The sequence below is a fragment of the Alnus glutinosa genome, chromosome 1, assembly GCF_958979055.1.
Source record: "Alnus glutinosa chromosome 1, dhAlnGlut1.1, whole genome shotgun sequence".
NCBI classification, from domain to species: domain Eukaryota; kingdom Viridiplantae; phylum Streptophyta; class Magnoliopsida; order Fagales; family Betulaceae; genus Alnus; species Alnus glutinosa.
Window position 1 is genome coordinate 4,675,703 of NC_084886.1, and position 21,243 is coordinate 4,696,945.

A 21,243-nucleotide genomic window follows, 5' to 3' on the forward strand; every position below is an offset into this window, starting at 1 on the left:
TCCACACGGCAAATCCAGCTTGTGGGGTCTTCATCGCCGTCTTACCGAGGGAAGTTCAGTTTATCGGATTTGGGTGTTGTAGAACTTGTGGACCCACTATGATTCTTGCCGTCACTTAGAGCGTTGGAGTTTTCTCCAGACATACTGCTGTCGCGTGAAATAAAGCTGTCAACCTTGGAGTTTGTTGTTGCGGTCTGGGAATTGATTGTTGCAATCCGAGAATTTGTCTCCATCATCTGCATCAGGCTGGAAAACTGCTACTCCAGTCGTTCAAGCCGTGGCTCAGCCATGGAAGCGCCTGGCTCTGATGCCAAGTTGTTACAAAAATTGGAGATAGACTGAGTAATTCTCCTTTCAACAGAAAAAGAGGCCTGCTCAGACTTCTTTTTCTTGCCTACCTTGAATTAAGAACAGAATACTAGGAATTTTAAGAGTTCCTAAGCTCCTCAAACAACAAGTTTGATTGATAAATTTTGCATGCCTCTTTATTTATGCAAGTCTCTTTAAATAGAACTCCATACAATTGTAAACTGACATACTGCCAGGAATGAGAGACTATGCGGGTAGACCTAGTAGAATTTGACTTCTAAGGAATAATATCAAACTCTTACATTTATTTGGACTCTTTCATTATTAAGCTAATATGAAAATACTTCCTTATTGAACAATTACTTCTAATAACTTTAGGGCTAACGTATTAGGGCTACCGTCATCACCACTTAGGGCTAACGTGTCTTCCCATTCCGTAACATAAAATCACAAAATTAGATTGTTTAGATAAAATTTAGAGAAAATTTGAATAGTTCACTAGGGATGCTCTAAGTCTAAGACTCTCAAAGACATCCAAAGAGCTAAAGTTCAGTTTTGCGCCACACTACTCTTTTTATTCAATTCTTTTTATTCTAAAAAAACCTTGACATTACGAATAATGCTACATATCATCATTGTGTCCCCATTTTGTTCTCCCAAAATTGATGTGACTTTTAAAATCATCATTGAATTTTAATTAAATGGTGCTTTTAAGAGGTACATCAATTTTGGAGGACAAAAAGAGGATACAAGGGTGATATGTAGCATTACTTTGACATTACATACCTGCCATACCTCGCTAACCAAAAAAAGAAAAAAAGTCTGGGGGTGTTGATTTTTTTTTTTTTTTTTCATGTACAGTAGTGGCCGTTGATAAAAAAGTTTGATAAAAAATAAAAAAATAATGAATAATTAGTTTTGAAAAATGTAATTTATTCCTTTGGTTCAAGAACCGAAGTTGCAAATCAAAAAAAGATAGTAAAATGGTATTTAAAGATGTAGTGGAGCTGGTGGAATTTTAACTTGTTATAACCATGGTTAATTCTGGACTTAACTAGAGAAAGAAAAGAAGAAAAGGTCGACCAATGAACGAACCGTTGGGCCGTTGGCGTGCGGCGTTTGTGTTAGAATACTTTTGATTTAGAAAACGCAGAGGCAACGTTTGCTGCAAATTCCTTTCTTGTTTACAAAAGCAGAGAATAAGTATTAATTGCAATCTCATCATCTCTGTCAAGAACTCTAAGAACAGTACTGTCCCAAAACGGACAATTACTGATCTCTGTAAACGTCTAAGAACACTGAAACAGAGATGGACAACGACGCCGTTTCCATTTCATCAGCTCCGGGAGCTACCAGGCACCGTTGGGACGTCTTTCTCAGCTTCAGAGGCGAAGACACGCGCCACACCATCACTGCCAACCTCTACCACTCGCTCGAGGAACAAGGCGTCCGGGTCTTCCGCGACGACGACGGGCTGCGCCGCGGGGACGAGATCGCGCCGAGTCTGCTCGAGGCTATAGACGACTCGGCCGCTTCCATCGTCATCCTCTCTCCGAACTACGCATCGTCGCGGTGGTGCCTTCAGGAACTTTCCAAGATATGCGAGTGCCGGAGGCTCATACTCCCAGTGTTCTACCAAGTCGACCCCTCGGACGTGCGGAAGCAGGGGGGACCTTTCAAAGAACATTTTAGAAGCCACGAAGATCGGTTTAGGAAGGAAGAAGTTTCGAGGTGGAGGAGAGCTATGGAAAAAGCTGGTGGAATTGCTGGTTGGGTTTTCAATAACAGGTGGTATATACTCATATAGGGGTAGAAAAAATCTCTCTAATGAACCTGCTTTCACAAAACCCTAGTGCTTGTGGTTATCAAGATTCAACATGGAATATAATACCAATACCCTATATATGCATCGATCCTATTGTTTGAGTTGTTATGTTTCATGTTGTTACGAATTTATACAAAGATCTTGTGATTTTTTTTTTTTTTTTGAGATTGCTGATCAGATCGGAGATGCGTCCAGGGTTTGAGTAGCCCCAGTGATGCGTATGAGGGCTTAATTGTGTTTTCTGGTTGAAATTAAGCAGCTTGTAATAGTTTACTGGGTTGAGGAGTTGTTTGTGGCAACCAATCCAAAATAATACTATTAAATGCTGTTTAAGGAATCTTTGGAAATTGTTAATTAATAGGCGACACCTCTGGCGGTATGATGTCCCTCTGCACTATGCAATTCTTTAATGGCTCTCTAGATTTTGTTTATTCATATTTGGGGACGTTTTAGCATAAGCCTATTGACTTTCACAAATGGGCAATGGCGGACCTACATGGGGCTAGGGGGCCTGGCCCCCCCAACCCTCAGAATTTTTCTCAAAAAAATTCTAAAATTCTAAAATAAATAAAATAAAATAAAATTTTGTCCTTAATTTTTTTTACTTTTTTAGGTTTGCCCTTCCAATTTTTTTTTCTTTCAATTTGGCCCTCCCATATTTGCAAGGCTGGGTCCGCCACTGCAAATGGGGGAGTTTTTTTATTTGTGGTAGAGATTTCCATTTTGTTTCCGCACTTTCTTTTCCATCTGGTGTGCGAAATGCGTGAAGTGATGAGTCATCTATTTAAATGGGTCTATCGTAATCATCTATTTTATTTGCATCTTGTACCCTGCTTTTCCTTTTAAATTAGTTGTTTATTTCATCTATTTTTCATGCATTGATGTTAAAACAAATCAGTCTTTAGAACTTCTTAAGACTTCTTGAGTGATTACGATAGACCCAATGTGGGGTTTCTGCAAAACCCTAAGAACGCAAACATGGAGCGAGATAACTTTGACATCACAAAAGATTTGACAATATCTCACCAAAGGTTAGATATGAAGCAGCAACAGCCCGGTACATCTCACCCACAGTTGCAATTCATATGACTTATACTGTCTAGACAAATATGCATATAGAAGCCGATGGTTTGGCATCATCATTTGGTCATTCAGCAGTTGATGTGGCTTACAGGCTTCAGTTAAGGTGTCAAATGATGAAATTCACCATCCGTGGACATTTTTGATAAACCAATATGTTAGACAAATGTTTTTCTGATTCATTCTTTCCTATTGTATGTTTATGTGCATATAATCTCTATCCTGCATGCGGTGTATTGAAAGCCTTGGCCATCATTCCTAGCCATAGATTTCGAAGAGTTTGTATGTCATTAAAGTAGGCACATAGGAGGTGACTATTCCAGTATTATTATTGACATCCTTGTTACTCGTGTTTTTGATGAATATCCTTGTTACTCATGTTAAATACTTATTAACAGCAATGAGGCGCAAGCGCAGCTAATTCAATCGTTAGTCAAAAAGGTGTTGACTGAACTGGCAAATACTCCAGTGGGTCTGGCTACATATACAGTTGGACTTGATTTTCGTCTTCAAGAAGTGATGAGTTTGTTAGATGTTAGATCCAATGGCGTTCGAGTTCTTGGATTATATGGTATGGGTGGTGTTGGTAAGACAACCCTTGCCAAGGCTCTTTGTAATAAACTTGTTGGTCACTTTGATTGCCTTAGTTTCATTTCAAAAGTAAGAGAAAATTCTGCAAATGACGATGGTATAGTATCCCTTCAGAACAAACTTATCCATGATCTTTCCTCTGGTAATGTTGCTGGATATTCTATCGATACAATCAAAGAAGTAGTTCATGAGAAGCGAGTTCTTGTTGTTTTAGATGATATTGACAATGTGACTCAGCTTGATTTACTTATTGGGAGAAGAGAATGGTTTTTTGAAGGAAGTAGAATCATCGTCACCACAAGAGACAGAGAAGTTCTACCCAAGCATCTTGTGAATTCATTTTTTGAGGTCAGGGAGTTGGGAAACTCTGAGGCACTACAGCTTTTTAGCTACCATGCACTAAGAAGGGACAAACCCACAGATCAACTTTTTGATCTTTCCAAAAAAATGGTGTCTCTTACAGGAGGTCTACCGTTGGCTCTGGAAGTATTTGGTTCTTTTTTGTTTGATAAGAGGAGAATAGAGGAGTGGGAAGATGCTCTGAGAAAGTTGGAACAAATTCGTCAACCCGATCTTCAGGATGTGTTGAAGATAAGTTTTTATGGGTTAGATACACAAGAGAAGTGTATATTCCTTGATATCGCATGTTTATTCATTAAAATGGGAATGAAGAGAGAAGATGTAATTGATGTATTGAAAGGTTGCGGCTTTAGGGCTGAGATAGCAATCAGAGTCCTCACAGCAAAATCACTCATTAAGGTTGCTGAGGACAATACTTTGTGGATGCATGATCAAGTTAGAGACATGGGAAGACAAATTGTTATAGAGGAAAATCCTGTGTATCCTGGTATGCGAAGTAGACTGTGGGATCGTGATGCAATCATGACTGTCTTGAAGCGTGAGAAGGTACGACTCATAGTTAGATATATACCTCTTATTTCTTTTTCCAATTCCTTTTTGGTTGGTTGGATGTCAAGTTTTAGCACACCTTACCAAGTGCATGCATCCATGTTTCTATGTGTGACCCTCAATGGAAAAAGGAGTACTGATATTTGTGCTCCACGTTGTGTATACAATATCTCTGTACTATGTCTTTTAAATTTCCTTCACACACACACTGATGAATTCTGGTTGGTGAAGGTTGATAAAAGATTGAGAAACTTTGGGAGAGAGGATGAACTATGTTCAAGCTGACATCTTCACATTGTACCATGGAGAATAAAAAAAATTAAGGTGTGTGCAAACTTACTTTGCTGCATTGTTGATGCAGACAGAGATGAACGTTGGGCCAAAATGTTGAAAAACCAAATTTTTAGCTTTTTTTTTTAATAAAAGTTTTGAAAGGATCAATTTTATTTTTTGAAGTTTTTTTTTTGTCTTTTTATTAATGGTGGCCCCAAAAAAATTCCAATCCAACCTAGATCTCCCAAGATTAAATGAGAAATGATTCACATATATCCCCTACACATCTCCATACAATTCAAATTTCAAATCCACCATTGAATTAATGTGGGTCTCATAAATTCAATGGTAGATTTAAAAATGAGATGTGTGGGAAATACATTTATATCATTTCTTAGATTGAATTCATGCCTTCGTCCTTGGATTTAGAAATCATTAATGATTTATGAAATGTGTACGCTTGTAGTATTTTGGATCAGTTGTGGCAGTTCCATTCATATGTAGGTGGACTGTTGAAAATTTGGAGTAAAAGTTATGCATGTCATTTGAACCAAAAATTAAAATTAAAAAAGGATTTTCTGAATATGTTCCCTTGTGAAAACATTTGGTCTCCATGTTCTTAGATGTCCTAAGTTCCCAAATATCGGTACCATTTTGTATATCCTGTATTGTTATCTCACTATTTTTTTATTGCTTATTATTTTTACATTGTCTCTCTGACTCTTCACTTGGCTCCATTCCATTTTTTAAGTAGTTTCCATATTTTTTGATAATAGGGAACAGGATGTATACAAGGGATCATCCTAGACTTTGATAGGAGGCCCTTGTCGAATGATCCAAGTGTTGAAAGAATTTCTTGGGAAAACCTCAAAAGAGCACCCAATGTCACCTCTACGTTAACATACTTGGAAGAAAGGTATAAGAAGTATCTTCAAAATAAAGCAGAGAAACAGAGGGAGGTAGTAATACACACAAAGTCCTTTGAATCTATGGTTAATCTAAGACTTCTGCAAATCAATAATACGAGATTGGTAGGAAAGCATAAATATTTTCCTACACAACTGAAGTGGCTACAATGGCGAGGATGTCCTTTTAAAAGTCTTCCTTCTGATTTTTGTCCTCGGGAACTTTCTGTCCTTGACCTCTCGGAAAGTAAAATTGAACAAGTGTGGGGCTGGTATAGTAACAAGGTATGCTTCACTTATCAGGTGCACGAATTTGGTTAACAGGCAAGAACAGGATGTTCATGAACTAGTTTGATATGTTTCTTCTTACTCATAGTCACTAAAGCTAGTAAAGTGTTTAGTGTCCATTAGGCTTGCACTTTTTTGTCGCAATTCTTTATGATTATCTCTTTTCTGACCCAAAAAAAAAAAAAAATTTGTTTGCCAGGTGGCTGAGAAATTGATGGTTATGAATCTCCGCGGTTGCTATAATCTTGCTGCCATTCCTGATTTATCTGGGCATCAAACCTTGGAAAAGCTTGTTCTTGAGCGCTGCCTCAGTCTAATAAAGATTCATGAATCCATTGGAAACGTGAGGACATTACTTCACTTGAACCTGGGACATTGTTCGAACCTTATTGAATTTCCCTCTGAAGTCTCTGGGCTGAAAAATCTAGAGAACCTTATACTCTCTGGCTGCTCAAAGTTGAAAGAATTGCCAAACGACATAGGCAGCATGAGATCTCTGAAAGAACTTCTTGTTGATGACACTGCTATAGCAAAGCTACCTGAATCCATTTTCCACCTTACAAAACTTGAAAAGCTTAGTCTGAATGGTTGCCGGTTCTTAGGAAGACTACCCAACTGCATTGGAAAGCTGTTGTCCCTGCAAGAATTCTCTCTTAATGGTTCTGCTATAAAGGAAATACCTGATTCTGTTGGAACTTTGGTTAACCTTGAGAAACTGAGTTTAATGTGGTGTAAATCACTCACTTCACTACCTGATTCTGTTGGCAATCTCATATCATTGACAGAACTTTTAACCAATGGTAGTGCAATCAAAGAACTACCTGCTTCTATTGGATCGTTATCATATTTGAAGGCCTTGTCAGTTGGAAACTGTCAGTTTCTGCACAAATTGCCTGATTCAATTGAAGGATTAGCTTCTGTTGTTGAGCTTCAGTTAGATGGCACATCAATCACAAGTCTGCCAGATCAGGTAGGTGCCATGAAAATGCTAAGGAAGCTTGAGATGAGAAAATGTAAAAGTCTTAGGTCTCTACCAGAATCAATTGGAAGCATGTTGGCTCTTACTGTTTTGAATCTATTTAATGCCAATATTTCTGAATTGCCGGAATCCATAGGGATGCTAGAAAATCTTATTATTTTAAGAGTGAATAAATGTACAGAGCTCCGTAAACTTCCTGATTCAATAGGACATTTAAAGTCTCTGCACCACTTGCACATGGAAGAAACTGCTGTGACAGAATTGCCTGAAAGCTTTGGGATGCTCTCAAGCTTAATGACATTAAAAATGGCTAAGAAGCCTCATTTTCAGTTAGCTGGAAAAAGCATGCCTGAAGAGGTTTTAGTTGCAACTGCACAAGAGAAACAAAATCCTGGAACACTTCCGACTTCTTTTTCCAATTTATGCTTGCTTGAACAACTGGATGCTCGTGCTTGGAAACTATGTGGGAAAATACCTGATGATTTTGAGAAGTTGTCATCTTTGGAGATTTTGAATCTAGGACACAATAATTTCTTCAGCCTTCCATCCAGCTTGAGGGGCCTTTCCATTCTCAAAAAGCTTGTATTGCCCTACTGCCAAGAGCTCAAGTCTCTTCCTCCACTTCCCTCTAGCTTGCTGGAGGTGAATGTTGCAAACTGTACCGCACTGGAAATAGTGTCTGATCTTTCAAGCTTGGAAAGCTTGTGCGAGCTGAATCTTACAAACTGTGAGAAGGTGGTGGATATTCCTGGCCTTGAATGCTTGAAGTCCTTGAGAAGGTTGTTCATGAGTGGCTGCAAAACATGCTCATCTGTGGTAAAAGGAAGACTTTCTAAGGTTTTCTCTCCTCTCTTATTATAAGGTTTTATTTCCCATATTAAAACAAAAAAAAAAAAAAAAACGAAATTTTTTGAAAAAATTTAAGTTTTAAATTCTCATGAAATTTTTAATTTTAGGTTTCTTTGAGGAATCTGCGCGCTCTTGGTATGCCTGGGAGAAAAATTCCGGATTGGTTTTCTAAAGAAGTGGTTAGATTTTCAGAGCGTAAAAACCGTAAGATCAAAGGTGTCCTGGTAGGTGTTGTGGTCTCTCTCAACCATCAAATTCCAGATGACTTAAGAGACCAGCTCCCTTCAATGCCATGTATAAGAGCAAATATCATCAACCTGAATAAAATTTTGTTCAGTACAGTGCCGGAGTTAATGGGGGTTCCAAAGACGCATGATGATCATATTTATTTGATTCGATATCCAGCCTGTCATCCATTAGTTTCCAAGTTGACAGAAGGTTATGAGATACAGGTGACCGAGCAAGATCCACCATATATTAAGGGGGTTGAGGTGAAACAGTGTGGGCTTTATTTGATTTGGGAAGGTGAGGATGATTTTGAAGGAGATGAAGATTCACTGGACGAGACTCAACTATCGATTTCAGAAAAGTTAGCAAAGTTTTTCAGCTCTCCTGAAGAGGAAGACCACATCTCTGAATCCGGCCCTGTAGTTGAAAGGCAAGTGCAAGAGCCTGAGGAACAAGAAGAAATAGGAAGAGAGTCGTTTTGGTGGGGCTTCTTGCGGCTTGTTCGAGGGTGCTTTTGCTTTCAATAAGAAGCTGCCTACCCGCAACCCATTTGGTGGTCACACTGGTCAGGTCGTGATTGTGAAGGTAGGGTTCAACTGTTCATGTTAGTTCCCTAGAGACGGTTCATATTTTTACTTATTTTTGCGGGTATTGCTATTTTTTACACTCATTTATACCCGTTGACATGACTTGCTTTAAGTGGCTTTTTATGACAGTTACTTAAAAAAAAAAAAAATCCACTTAAAATACTCCATGTTAGCTAGTGTGATAAATGAGGGTGAAGAGTAGCATCACTCTATTTTTTCTATTTAATTTGTATTCTCACAGATAAAAGTGGAAATAACATTGCAAGGAAAAAAAAAAAAAAAAACTTTCATTCATTGACATGATAGTTAGGCCCAACGTAAAATTTTGTAATGGAACTAACAACGCACGAAAGGAGCTAGAAGTGATTTATTCATATGGTTTCATAGAAAATGTTGTTCATCATTGTATATTTCTTAAAAAGTCAATGGAAGCCACGTTGAGCAGAAGAGCCGCAAAGTAAGGGTCCTCTCTGCGCTTCTTCTCTAGGGAGGAACCGGTGAGGTGAAGGTGGTGGTCTTCTGCCTTGTTGGGTGGAGGAGTTTATTGGGTTAAGCGGATTATAGAGATTGTTGATATTATGGAGGAGTTGGCAGATATGCGGGGTAAGTTATATCTTCTAGTGGAGGAAAAGGTCGATATCTTGGTGCAAGAGGAAGTCATCATTGATCTGGAGAGAAGGGGAACAGGGATGCGTTTCGAGCCATGATGATTAAGATCTAGAAGCCGGCTGGGAGGGTTGTCTTGATGAAGATAAAAGAGAACCTTTTTGTCATCGAGTTCTAAGAAGGAGAAATGATTGAGAGGGGACACTTAACCGTCCCCTCCCCTCCTCTTTTGAATAAAAAAAATCATTTTTAATCAAAAAGAAATTCTTTAACTTTAATCAAAAAGAAATTCTTTTTAATTAAAGATGATTTTTTTTTATTCAAAAGAGGAGGAGGGGACGGATAAGTGTCTCCTCCCAATCATTTCTCTCTCAGAAGAAGGGGATAAGAGGAGGGTAGAGGAAGGAATGCCTTTGACAGAAAGAGTTCGACGGCTTTCTGGGTTGAACTCAATGACGTGCTGCTTGTCTGTATGAATAGGGAGATTGGAATTGGGATTGAGTCGATAGTTGAGGAAGTAGAAGTAGTAGGAGTGGGCTGGGGAAATTTTTTAGGAGTGAAGCTGGTGATCGGTATTTCGAAGCCATTAGCCAGGGGAAGATTTTTAACGGGGAAGGGAAAGAGGATTTAAGGTTGCTTTTCGGAACGAAAAATTCCAAAAGTTTTGCTTTACTTGTGGTCAGATTAACCATGGTCATAGGGGTTGTTCAATAATTAATGATGTCCAAACATATGCCTGGCACTGAGCCAGAGAAGCAGTACGAAGTATGGATGAGAAGGGCAATCACCTAGAAAATTTACGGGCAGTGGTGAAGACAGACGTGGATAGGGCTGTAAGTTAGTATAACTATTCGTGAACATGTTTGGGCTCTGTTCAGATTAGCTTGACTCAAGATCGATTCGTTTAATAAATGAACAGAGCTTGAACAAAAAACACAAGCTCGTATAAATTTAGGTTTGGCTCGTATAATTTAATTTTTATCATGCTCATATTCAAGCTCGGCTCAGATTAGTTCGACTCAAGATCGGCTCTTTTATGAAACGAATAGAACTTGAACAAAAAACAAGCTCATATAAATTTAGATTCAGCTCGTATAATTTAATTTTTATTATTTTTATAATATTATTTCTAACTTTGTAATGAGAAATGTCCTTACCTGAGGTCCATTCTTTTAACCTAGTAGCTTCCCCATTTACTCTACATTCCCCCATCCAGCACTTGGTAATGCAATTGAACGGTTCACAATTTTGATTTGAACCCTCAGACCAGCCTAGAGGTTGGCCAGAGCCAGAGGCTCCTGCTTCAATGGCAGGAGAGGAAAAGAAACTAGCAAAAGATACAGAGGGCACAAATGGGTTCTACATCCAAGATGAAGATTCCCGAACTTCCTCTGGATGGTATATTGAAGAGATTTGTATAGTTTTTGCAGCTTTAGGTCACTAGTTCGAATCCTCCTCTCTCCCTTCTTGTATGGACATGTTAAAAAAAAAAAAAAAAAATAACTTTTCCCTTAATATTATTCTTTATTGGAGCCCCATTAACGCCATGTTTTTTATTATTATTATTCAAATGCCTTGTTGGCCCTCAACCAATGTTTAGATAATTGTATGGAAAATACCCGTAATTATTTCTTTTTAGTGTCATGTTTGTTTTAGTTTCGGTTTTTTGTCTTTCTTTTCTAAGACAAATATATTAATAAATAACTTAAAACACAAAATAATTCACAAAAACGTTGTTTTATAAAATCTTGTCTTCTCTTGTTATAAGAATATTTTGACAAGATAGGTGTCTTAACTTTAAATTTGTAGAAATAAGAGTCAACTTATTATTTAAAAAAAAATAGGGGAGGAGGGATGGCTAAGTTGAGGTGACAGCACAACCATCTTGATTGACTTTTTTTTTTCTTCTGATTTTTTTTTTTAAAAATTTTTTATGTTTAAAATTTTCAAAATAAATAGATCTACTCTATAAAAAAATATTTTTTCAAATGTGAACTTCATAAGAAAAGTTTCTAAAAACATTCATTTTATGTCGTATCAAAATACTTTTTTAAATTAATAAAAAAAATAAAAAAACAAAAACCTCTCAAAATACATTAATAAACGTACCCTTAAAATTTAAAGTCACCATACTCAATACAAAGTCTACTTACAATGTTTTATCACAATTATTTTAAGTATATATATATATATATATATATATGAAGTTAGAATAGAATAAGAAAATGATCGAACTGAGGAGTTCATTCCTAGACTTAGTCACGAATTTCTCTTTTTGTTTCAATTTAGGGAAAAGAGAAAATACAAAGAAAGTGGGTATTTCTCACTATTAACACGAAATGACAAGTGACGGTAATGATTATAAAAAATATGATTAGAACCGGTGAAGATGAAATCCCTGCTATTGCCCGTGGCTTTTCTGCTCTTGGTTTTCAACCAATCCTCAGGAGTCAGGAATGGGGAGCGCGTGCAGATTTGGTGGACGACACATGCATGAACACCTACAGTCCTGTCTTTTGCACGTTGCCTTTAAGCGCCGACCCAAAACTCCTTGCTTGCATCATGTTGCAAGTTGTGCAAACCAACGGCAATATTGAAATGTTTGACCAAGTGAAAAATTTGCTTGGGCAGGCAAATTGAAACAACGTGTTTTCGGTAAAAAAAAAAAATATTAAACAATCACGACATTTACTTTATAAATGAAATGATTAAATTAATTAATTGAGCAGTTCGTAAACAAGCTCAAATTTGTTCGAAAAATAAATGAACAGAGCTTGAACAGATTATCTAACTCGATGATAAGTTCAAGTTTGACTCGTGTTAAAAAAAATTAAACGAACTAAATTTGAACATTTAATATTCAACTTAACTCAGCCCTAACTCGATTACCGCCCTAATTTTCAACAACCCAATCAAAACTACAAATTAAATTTTCTTCAAAGTCAACCTACGACTCTAACAAAGAAACACAACTTCAAAACCCCGAAATTTATTCAATCGGCCACGGTCAAAAACCTCACACCAGCTGTCAACTGACCAGTCGGCCAACAAAATTTTATTTCCTTAAAAAAATCGAAAAACAACCAAAGTTCAACAGATCATTCCAAGCCAAAACCCAACCAAGACTTCCATACCCAAAATGCCCAGAAAAATAGTAACAACTCTCATCCCTCAACCCAACCGAAATTTTCTAAGAAAATAACTCAACGCTCAATTTCGAACACCAGCTATCAACAACAGCCAAAAAGAAAACACCAAACACTCCAGTTTAGCACTTTTTAGATGTTTACTTTAAAATACTTATTAAATAAAATTTAATAAGTATTGGGGGGATCTCGATAGGGTTAACTTGTTGATGTTTGTTGCGGTTATACTTGATCTACGAACCAAATTGGGGTCATTAGAATTTTGGTTCAAAGATGTTCTTAGTGTCGAGCAATGTACTAACAGAAATTATATGATCACTATTAACATCGAAGACAGTTCATATCAAGTTGAACATGGTAATGAATTTCCTCAAGGTTCCTCAATGATAGTAGAAGAAACTAAGAACCTTTCACTTTACTTTATAAATAAGTTTCATAAGTATATAACTTTTAAAAGTGATGTTGAAAGCAAATCAGAGATAGATCGGTATTTAATGGAGGATGTTGAAAAATCGAATACGAATTTCGATATTTTAAATTGGTGGAAGGTGAACTTAACCAAATTCTTAACACTTGCCCAAATAGCACGAGTTGTGTTGGCCATTCCCATTACAACAGTTGCTTTAAAGTCGGTGTTTAGCACTTGAAAAGCGTGTGTTGGATTATTTTTAAAGTTCATTAGCCCCATGAACGATTGAAGCATTGGTATGTTCGCAAAATTGGTTAAGACCAAAACCCATAAGTAGTGGTAATGGTTATAACATAGAGATGGTTGATGATGCTGAAAGTTATAAGCTCAATTCAAGTAAGCTTTCTATTATTCACTTCTTAATTTATTTTGCTATTTACATATTCCAATTATTAGTTTCAATTGAGATTGTAATTATTATTATTATTATTATTATTTTCATTCTTTGTAGAGATAACTTTGAAGACATTAATATTTTACTTGAGGATGATTAGTGACTTGAAGTTGCATTCTGCTTGGTGACTGTTATCTACTGAATTTTGTTGCTAGGAGCCTAGGCCTAAAGGTCTAGTGATTTGTTGGCTACTAGCCTGTATTTTGGAAATTATATATATTTTTTTTATGTAACTTAAGTATTATGTGTATTTGGCCTTTAAATTTTATTTATGCAATGCGCTGAACTGTTAAACACACATTGTTGTTGTTTAGTGCCCAGGTAGTTTAATTTTGTAGTTGTTTTAGCCTCAACATTGTTGAGTTTATTTTTTGTAATTGTACCAAGTTAGCAAGTTAGCAACCTAGAAATGGTAGTTAAATTTTTGCATTTTGATTATTTTAGTTTTGCATAATTGGTTTTTTTTTTTTTTAAAAAAAAAGCCAGTAATTTTTATGAAAATTGTAAACAATACAAAACAATAAAAAAAAGCCAATTATTTATATGTCAAATGAATAAAAACAAGAAAAATAAGCTCATATAGGTTTAGGCCCAACCCAATCAATTGAAAAATAAAATTACAAAAATGCCATGCACAAAATCCGAGACCCGGTAGATAGTACTGCTCACTGTAGCCGGGTCACGGGTACGTAGCGTTTTTAAAACCTGCAGCGTGCAGGTCCGAATGTCAAAATGGCCAATACCCACCACGACCCGTGCCCACCCCTACCTTCAATGCAAAGAGATAGAACTATTGATGGCCAAAATAGAGCATCAAAGGAAGAAGAGGCTGCATGAGCTTCCCCCACGAACCCCACGTCAACGTCAACCAGGGAGTATGTTTTAGAAACAGTAGCTATGACATTGCCATGCGAATCACTGAGAATAGCAGCAGCCAAACAGATCAAAACTAAAAACAGTACTACACATAGCCACATCAAATTTACTTAAGAAAACCCAACTGGCCGGAGGTGGAACCCATGCAAACAGATCCAGGAGATTGAAACCAAGTTATTCCTATCCATGCTGTCATATATGGGGTGGTACGGGTCTACAATTTTGAGGAAAGACACTGTTTAATAAGAGATGTAAACTACAGACAAAATGGTCTTTAGCCACCACATTTTTAGCGATGATACAAATGTCGTCGCTATTATTCACTTATTAGGGACGACAATTTCTAGTCTTCGCTAATTTTACAAAAATAAAATAATAATAATATTATTAGCAATGACATCTTGTGGTTGTTGATATGTCGTCCCAAACACAGGCACGTACAAGAGCTTTTTTCACTCGCGGAAACACGCACAAAAGTATTTGTGATAGGATCTAGCTTACTTGCAACGACAAGTATTATCTTATTCAAACTTAAGTAATTTTATGTATTCTATTTCATTTCTACTGCGTACTACCTTATAATCATCTATATAATTAAATAGAGATGTTATATATTCATTTTTTGTTCATTTTTTACCCATCTTTTTTGTAAATCTATCGCCCCACATATTCAATAGTAAATTTGTCAATTTTTTATATGGAAATGGACAAGAGATGAAAAAAATATGAAAACCAAACATTTCTTCTATATATATATATATATATAATAAATAGGTGAGTTGATTTAATTTAATAAAAGATAGGAGAATATTATTATTATTATTATTATTATTTTGTAGTGGTTTTAGGAGGTGTTGGATCTTGAGGTTAAAAATACATTAATAAAACATTAATTTTTTTTTATTATTATTTTTTTTTAAAAGAAAAAAAACCGATCAAATACCCACAAATGGTTACGTAAGATCTCCACTAGAAAAATGACCAAACCTACATTTTAGCTCGGCAAGAGAGTAGTGTTTTCAGCAAGAGAGGGATTTTCCAGAGAAAAGAAAAGCTTTTTTGGCGAGGGAGAGCTTTTCAGGCCAGAGAAGAGCGTTTCCGGCGAGGAAGAGATTTTCTGGCAAAAATAAAGACATTTTCTGGCAAAAAATGAGGGTGTCCGGCAAGAGAGAGAGGGAGAGGGAGAGGACCATCTGTTTGAATTGTATTTTTAGTTATTTGGTGGATTTTGTTTCACGCGGATCGCTGAGGTGTCATTATTCTGGATGGTTATTTTGAATCGTTGATTTAAATTGACGACTTGGATTCTAGAAAAAATCACCTTGAAAATTCTTAAGAATTGCCATGAATCTGAATCCAAAATTTTGATGGGTTTAGATTTTCTTTTCTTGTTTTTAATAAAAGTACTCCATTTCCACGTAGGAAAGGGACGGGCAGGGACGGTTAACTGCCTATCATTACTCCTCAATCTGCTTGATCACAGAAAAAGGATCTAGAATGAGATACTTTTTTATCAGGAAATTTCTAGCATATATACCAAAGCTTATCCGTACGTAACCGTGTATATATATATATATATACACTTTTCTAACTAAAGAAAAATATAGTGATAGATCGAAGAACAGGAGAGTCAACAAATGAATCGTTGGCGTGTGACGTGCCCTCGATATTCCATTCTTGTTACCAAAGCAAGAGAATGCATCTCCTTAGCTATATGCCTATATAGCTTGCAATCTCATCTATGTCAAAAGCATTCTAATGTCGACGCTGTAAAAAAAAAAAAAAAAAAGAAGGGACAAGTCCTTATCTATGTAACAGAGATGGACAACGGTGCTGTTTCCATTAATTCATCCACTTCTGGAGCTTCCAGGAACCGTTGGGACTTGTTTTTGAGCTTTAGAGGCGAAGACACGCGCCACACCTTCACTTCTAACCTCTATGCCTCGGTCGAGAAACACGGCGTCCGGGTCTTCCACCACGACGTGGGGATACGTTGCGGGGATGAGATCCTGCCGAGTATGCTTGAGGCCATCAAGGACTCGGCCGCTTCCATCGTCATCCTCTCCCCGAACTATGCGTCGTCAAGGTGGTGCCTTGAGGACCTTTCCAAGATATGCGAGTGCCGACGTGGGATCATGATACTCCTAGTGTTCTACCGAGTCGACCCGTCACACGTGCAGACGCAGGGAGGGCCTTTCAAAGAACATTTTAGAAACCATAAAGAGAGGTTTAGGAGGGACGAGGTGTCAAGGTGGAGGAGAGCTATGGAGAAAGCTGGTGGAATTGCTGGTTGGGTTTTCAACAATAGGTTTTGTTCTTTTTTTTTTTTTTTTTTTTTGAACAAATAGTATATGTTATCATCAATTCTGCAAACAGCCCAGAGGCTTACAACTTGAAAGTAAGGGGATAAGACCCTTCAACTCTATAAGCAAGAAGGATCTGGCTTAGTAAAACAGCTGCTTAAGTAGAAATACAAATTTTACAAGAATGACGCTTGAGCCTCTCTTACGATAACGTTCACTCTTTAAAGAAAGAGGGCTAATCTAGTAATTAGCCAACAAATATTCCCATCAAATTTGATCAAAACACAAGCAGGCTGTGACTGGAGAAAAATAAGATAATAACACAAACACAAAAAAGCAGAAACACCCAAAAACAAGTTGCCGGTAGTGGAGAAGGAGGCCAAAGACGCCGACGGCAACGCGTGTAGGACACGCGCCGTCACCGGAACCATCCAGACGAAGATCAGATGCCGTAGAACCGGTTGCCATCGTGCACTGCCTGAAAAAAGTGGAGCGTGACCCTCACGCGCACCAAGGAGTAGAAAGCTCCCAAGCGTGTGGGAATCGCGTGCCAATCACCGACGACCGACACGATCGGAGCTTGCGGCGGCAGGGGTGGAAGACAGCGGGGAACGCTGTTGGGGACCGCGTGTCAATCAGAAGTCGGCGGAGAAGTGTAGATCTGGCTTCCAAAATCAAAGAAAAAAAGATCAAAAAACCGACCAAAAATCATCCCGTCGACGACACGTTGGCTCGGCCACTCCCCCATAGAAGACATCTTGAGATGAACAATCCTGCCAAAACAAAAGAAATAATAAAGAAAAGCAAAAAACAAGCCACCATAACACAAAAAAGCTAGGGGAAGGTCAACCACCACCGGATCTAGCCGGGGGGAACAAAATCTCAACAACCCTAGAGGTTGGGAGAAAATTAAGCCCACTGGACCAACTCAGAAGGAACAAAAAAAAACACCCTAACTCACGAGGAGCCAGAGGGAAATCACCACCGGGAGGGGGAGGCGTGAGGCCACCCCCTCCCGGTGAAAACCATGCTCACAGGGGAGGGGCTCTAGAGGAGAGAAGATGGAACAATGCAAGGAATAGGTTTTGTTCTTGTTACTCTCATATATGAGGTAGAAAATATCTCTCGTCTAATGAACCTTTCACTATTTTTTTTTTTTTTTCAAACATGTAGCACCTACTACTATAGATAACTGAAAAAACCCAAAGGCAAAGTACAAAGAAAAGGAGTACAAGACCCCTTAAACCCTAAGCCAGACAAGCCTAGCTTTAAACAACAAAGAATTGATCCCAAAATTTCATCAATTTTAGGATCTAGGAATTCTTTGATCCTTAGTAACAATATCAAAGATACATGGAGGAATGTCTTCTAACCAAACATCATCACAAAAATAAGCAGCTGCTGATTTTGCAAGAGTATGAGCTGCCTTATTTAAGGCTCTAGACACATGAACAAAAGAATGGGATCTGAGATGAAGCACTTCCTGCTTAATTCCTTCAATAAAATGGCCACTTCTAGAAAGGTAAGGGAGAGAAGAATTCACATCCCTTATGACATTCAAAGCATCTCCTTCAAAGATTACATCAAAAAAGCCAACTTCCAAGCTAAAAGTGACAGCATAAGAAGCTACCATTAATTCTGCAGTGTGGGCATCAATAAGCATAGATTTAGACAATCGTTTTGCTCCCAACAGGTTTCCCATGTAGTCCCTAGCAATCACGCCCATTCCCATGAAACCTGTTTTCTTGTTGATAGCCGCATCAAAATTAACTTTGATAATGCCTTCCGGTGGTGTCTTCCAGCAATGAGGGACCTGAACATCAAACTGGTCAAGCTGATTTGCATCTTCATCACTTTTGAGGCATCGTTTGAAATCATCCACCACACCAATAGCAACTGCATGAGTCTTGTTTGGATGTTCAATAGCACCCTAAAAATTTAGCTCATTTCGCCTCAGCCAAATCCGTCTGGCAATAGCCGCAAAGTAATCCATTTCATCCCCGTTGAATCAGTTTAGGCAAAGCTGGAAAATTTCCATAAAAGAAAGATCAACAAAGGCCCATTTCTGGAAGATAGAGTGGCCTACATTCCACACATCCTTGGCTGCTGGGCAGTACCAAATTGCATGGGTTGTAGTTTCCTCTTCTAGATTACACCAAGGACATTTGCCATCTTCAATCACCCTTCGTCTAAGAAGATTCTTCCTAGTAGGGAGGATATCATTGCAAGCACGCCACAAAAATATTTTAACCGGGTTTGGGACTTGGAGGTTCCAAAGAGCGCCAAACATCAGTGCCCTTCTCAACTTGAGAGGTTTGACCTTTTCCTCTTTCTATAATTTCAAGGCCTAAATGATAAGCACTCCTTACAGAAAAATTCCCATTTTTGGTACCTAACCAAATGAGGCGATCCGGAGGTAGATTCGGGCTAAGAGGGATTGAAGCTATCACACTAGCTTCTTCTGGATTGAAAATGGCATGCAAAAAAGACCTATTCCAGCTTTTAGAGTCCCTATCAATGAGAACATGGACCCGGTTTTCTACCAAGTGCAAGCCTTGAGAGGATTGAACTGCGTAGGTTATGAGAGTGGGGATCCATCTATCCCCCCAAATAGAAATGCTTGCACCATTTCCAACTCTTTTAATGCCCTGTTGCAATAAATCTTGAGCTGAAAAAATGCTTCTCCAAGCATAGGAAGGATGTCTTCCTAAGAAGGCCTCCAAAAAAGACGAATGAGGGAAATACTTTGCTTTTAGAATGCTGCCCGTTAGTGAACAGGGATTTTGGCAAAGTCTCCATCCCTGCTTAGCAAGGAGAGCCTTATTAAAACAGTGGAGATCCTGAAAGCCTAAACCACCAATCCTTTTTGCCCTACCCATTCTTTCCCAACTCATCTAATGAATCCCTGAGGAATTAGCCATATGCTTCCACCAGAATTGTTGCATCAATCGATTAAGATCCTTGCATAAAAAGGCTGGCAACAAAAAGACACTCATGCTATAAGTAGGAATCGCCTGTGCCACAGCCTTCAAAAGCTCTTCTTTGCCGGCTTGGGAAATGAATTTCACTTTCCAATTTGTTAATTTCTCTCCCACTTTTTCCTTAATGTTGTTAAAGGCTCGCCTCTTAGACTTTCCAATTAGTGCAGGCAACCCCAGGTAAGTGTCAAACCTGTTTGCTTCTATCAAACCTGAGAGACTAAGGATTTCAGCTCTTCTATCTTGGCAAGTGTTTCTGCAAAAAAAATGGAAGTCTTCATTAAATTCACCTTTTGACTTGACCCAGCCTCATAAATCCCAAGATCCTTAAAACTCGTCTCCATTCCACAGAATTTGATTTACAGAAAATAATGCTGTCATCGGCAAAAAAGAGGTGGCTAATTTTTGGACCTTTTGGGGAGGTGGGCACACCTGAAATAATTCCCTTTTTCTCTGCCTGTGAAAGTAAGGAACTGAGCACCTTAGCACAAAGTAGGAATAAGTAGGGAGAAATCAGGTCGCCCTGGCGGATTCCCCGTGAAGGGATAAAAGGTTTCCCCGAAGTACCATTAATCAAAACAGCATACTGCACCGAGGTCACACATGTCATAACAAGCTGAACCCATTTAACATCAAAGCCCATTATAAGCATAGTAGCCTCTAGAAAGCTCCACTCTACCCAATCATATGCTTTGCTTAAGTCCAATTAAAAGCCCGTAAATCCGGTCTTACTCTACATACGAGTCTGCATGGAGTGCATTGTCTCATAGGCAGCTAAAACATTGTCAAAAATTAGTCTACCTGGAATAAAAGCACTCTGTGTAGGAGAAATAATATGAGGTAGTATTGATTTAAGCCTATTTGCCAAAACTTTTGAGATAAGTTTATAAATGACATTACAAAGGCTAATAGGCCTAAAATCTGTGACATTTTCAGGGGAAACTTTTTTTGGAATAAGGGCAATGTAAGTCATGTTGATTTTAGATAGCCGAACATACCTCTTCCTGAACAGTAGGCCAATTCTGTTGAAAAAAGGCAGCTGGGAAACCATCCGGACCCGGAGCCTTAAAGGAGCCATTTGATTCAAAGCTTTAGCGATTTCCTCCACATTAAGCTCTGCCACCAATTTTTCATTCATTTGAGAAGTGACCTTCCTTTCAAGAGCAGACAAACTTTGTTCCACTTTCAAATTGTTCCCGACAGTAAAAAGATCTTTGAAAAACATATTAAAAGCATCCTCAATTTCACCTTGAGTACTACAAATTCTGCCATCCTTATCCACAATTTTTGAAATTTGTTTCCTCCGGCTTTTTTGGTTGGCACAAGCGTGGAAGAACTTTGTATTCCGATCCCCAAATTTGAGCCAATCCTCCCTAGCTCTTTGTTTGCATTTAATTTCCTCCTATTCCAGCAGAGAGTGTAACTCAGACTGGAGTAAGATCTCCTTTGCTCTATTAACTTCAGAATCTGGCATTTGAACATCAAGCAGCTTTTGAGACACCTCCTTGATTTTCACCTTCGTAAGATTTTCCTTCTTCCTCACCCATTGTTGCAACATTTTTTGACAACGTTTCAAATTGCCCTGTATCGTCATCCATTGATCATCCTGCCTGGATCTAAAATGCCAAGCTCTCCTAATCAAATCCCC

At 38.1% G+C, this 21,243-nt stretch overlaps 2 protein-coding genes across 3 annotated transcripts; one reads left to right on the plus strand and one right to left on the minus strand.

Annotated features, from left to right (window-relative positions):
* Positions 1-1,367: 1,367 nt before the first annotated feature.
* Positions 1,368-9,121, plus strand: LOC133867477 (disease resistance protein RPV1-like). 2 transcript variants are annotated; one of them, XM_062304259.1, is made up of 5 exons: positions 1,368-2,097; positions 3,613-4,711; positions 5,764-6,177; positions 6,380-7,996; positions 8,116-9,121. In XM_062304259.1, the coding sequence occupies exons 1-5, from the start codon at positions 1,619-1,621 to the stop codon at positions 8,761-8,763; spliced, it is 4,257 nt and encodes a 1,418-aa protein (XP_062160243.1). In that variant the 5' UTR covers positions 1,368-1,618; the 3' UTR covers positions 8,764-9,121. The 2 variants fall into 2 exon arrangements, with proteins under 2 accessions (XP_062160243.1, XP_062160251.1); XM_062304267.1 differs by having other exon boundaries at positions 1,956-3,320.
* Positions 9,122-17,923: 8,802 nt separating this feature from the next.
* Positions 17,924-20,238, minus strand: LOC133858565 (uncharacterized). The gene is made up of 4 exons (XM_062294044.1): positions 20,028-20,238; positions 19,808-19,851; positions 18,704-18,949; positions 17,924-18,547 (listed from the first exon to the last, which is right to left on the minus strand). Exons 1-4 carry the CDS (start codon positions 20,236-20,238, stop codon positions 17,924-17,926), a joined length of 1,125 nt encoding a protein of 374 aa, XP_062150028.1.
* Positions 20,239-21,243: the final 1,005 nt, after the last annotated feature.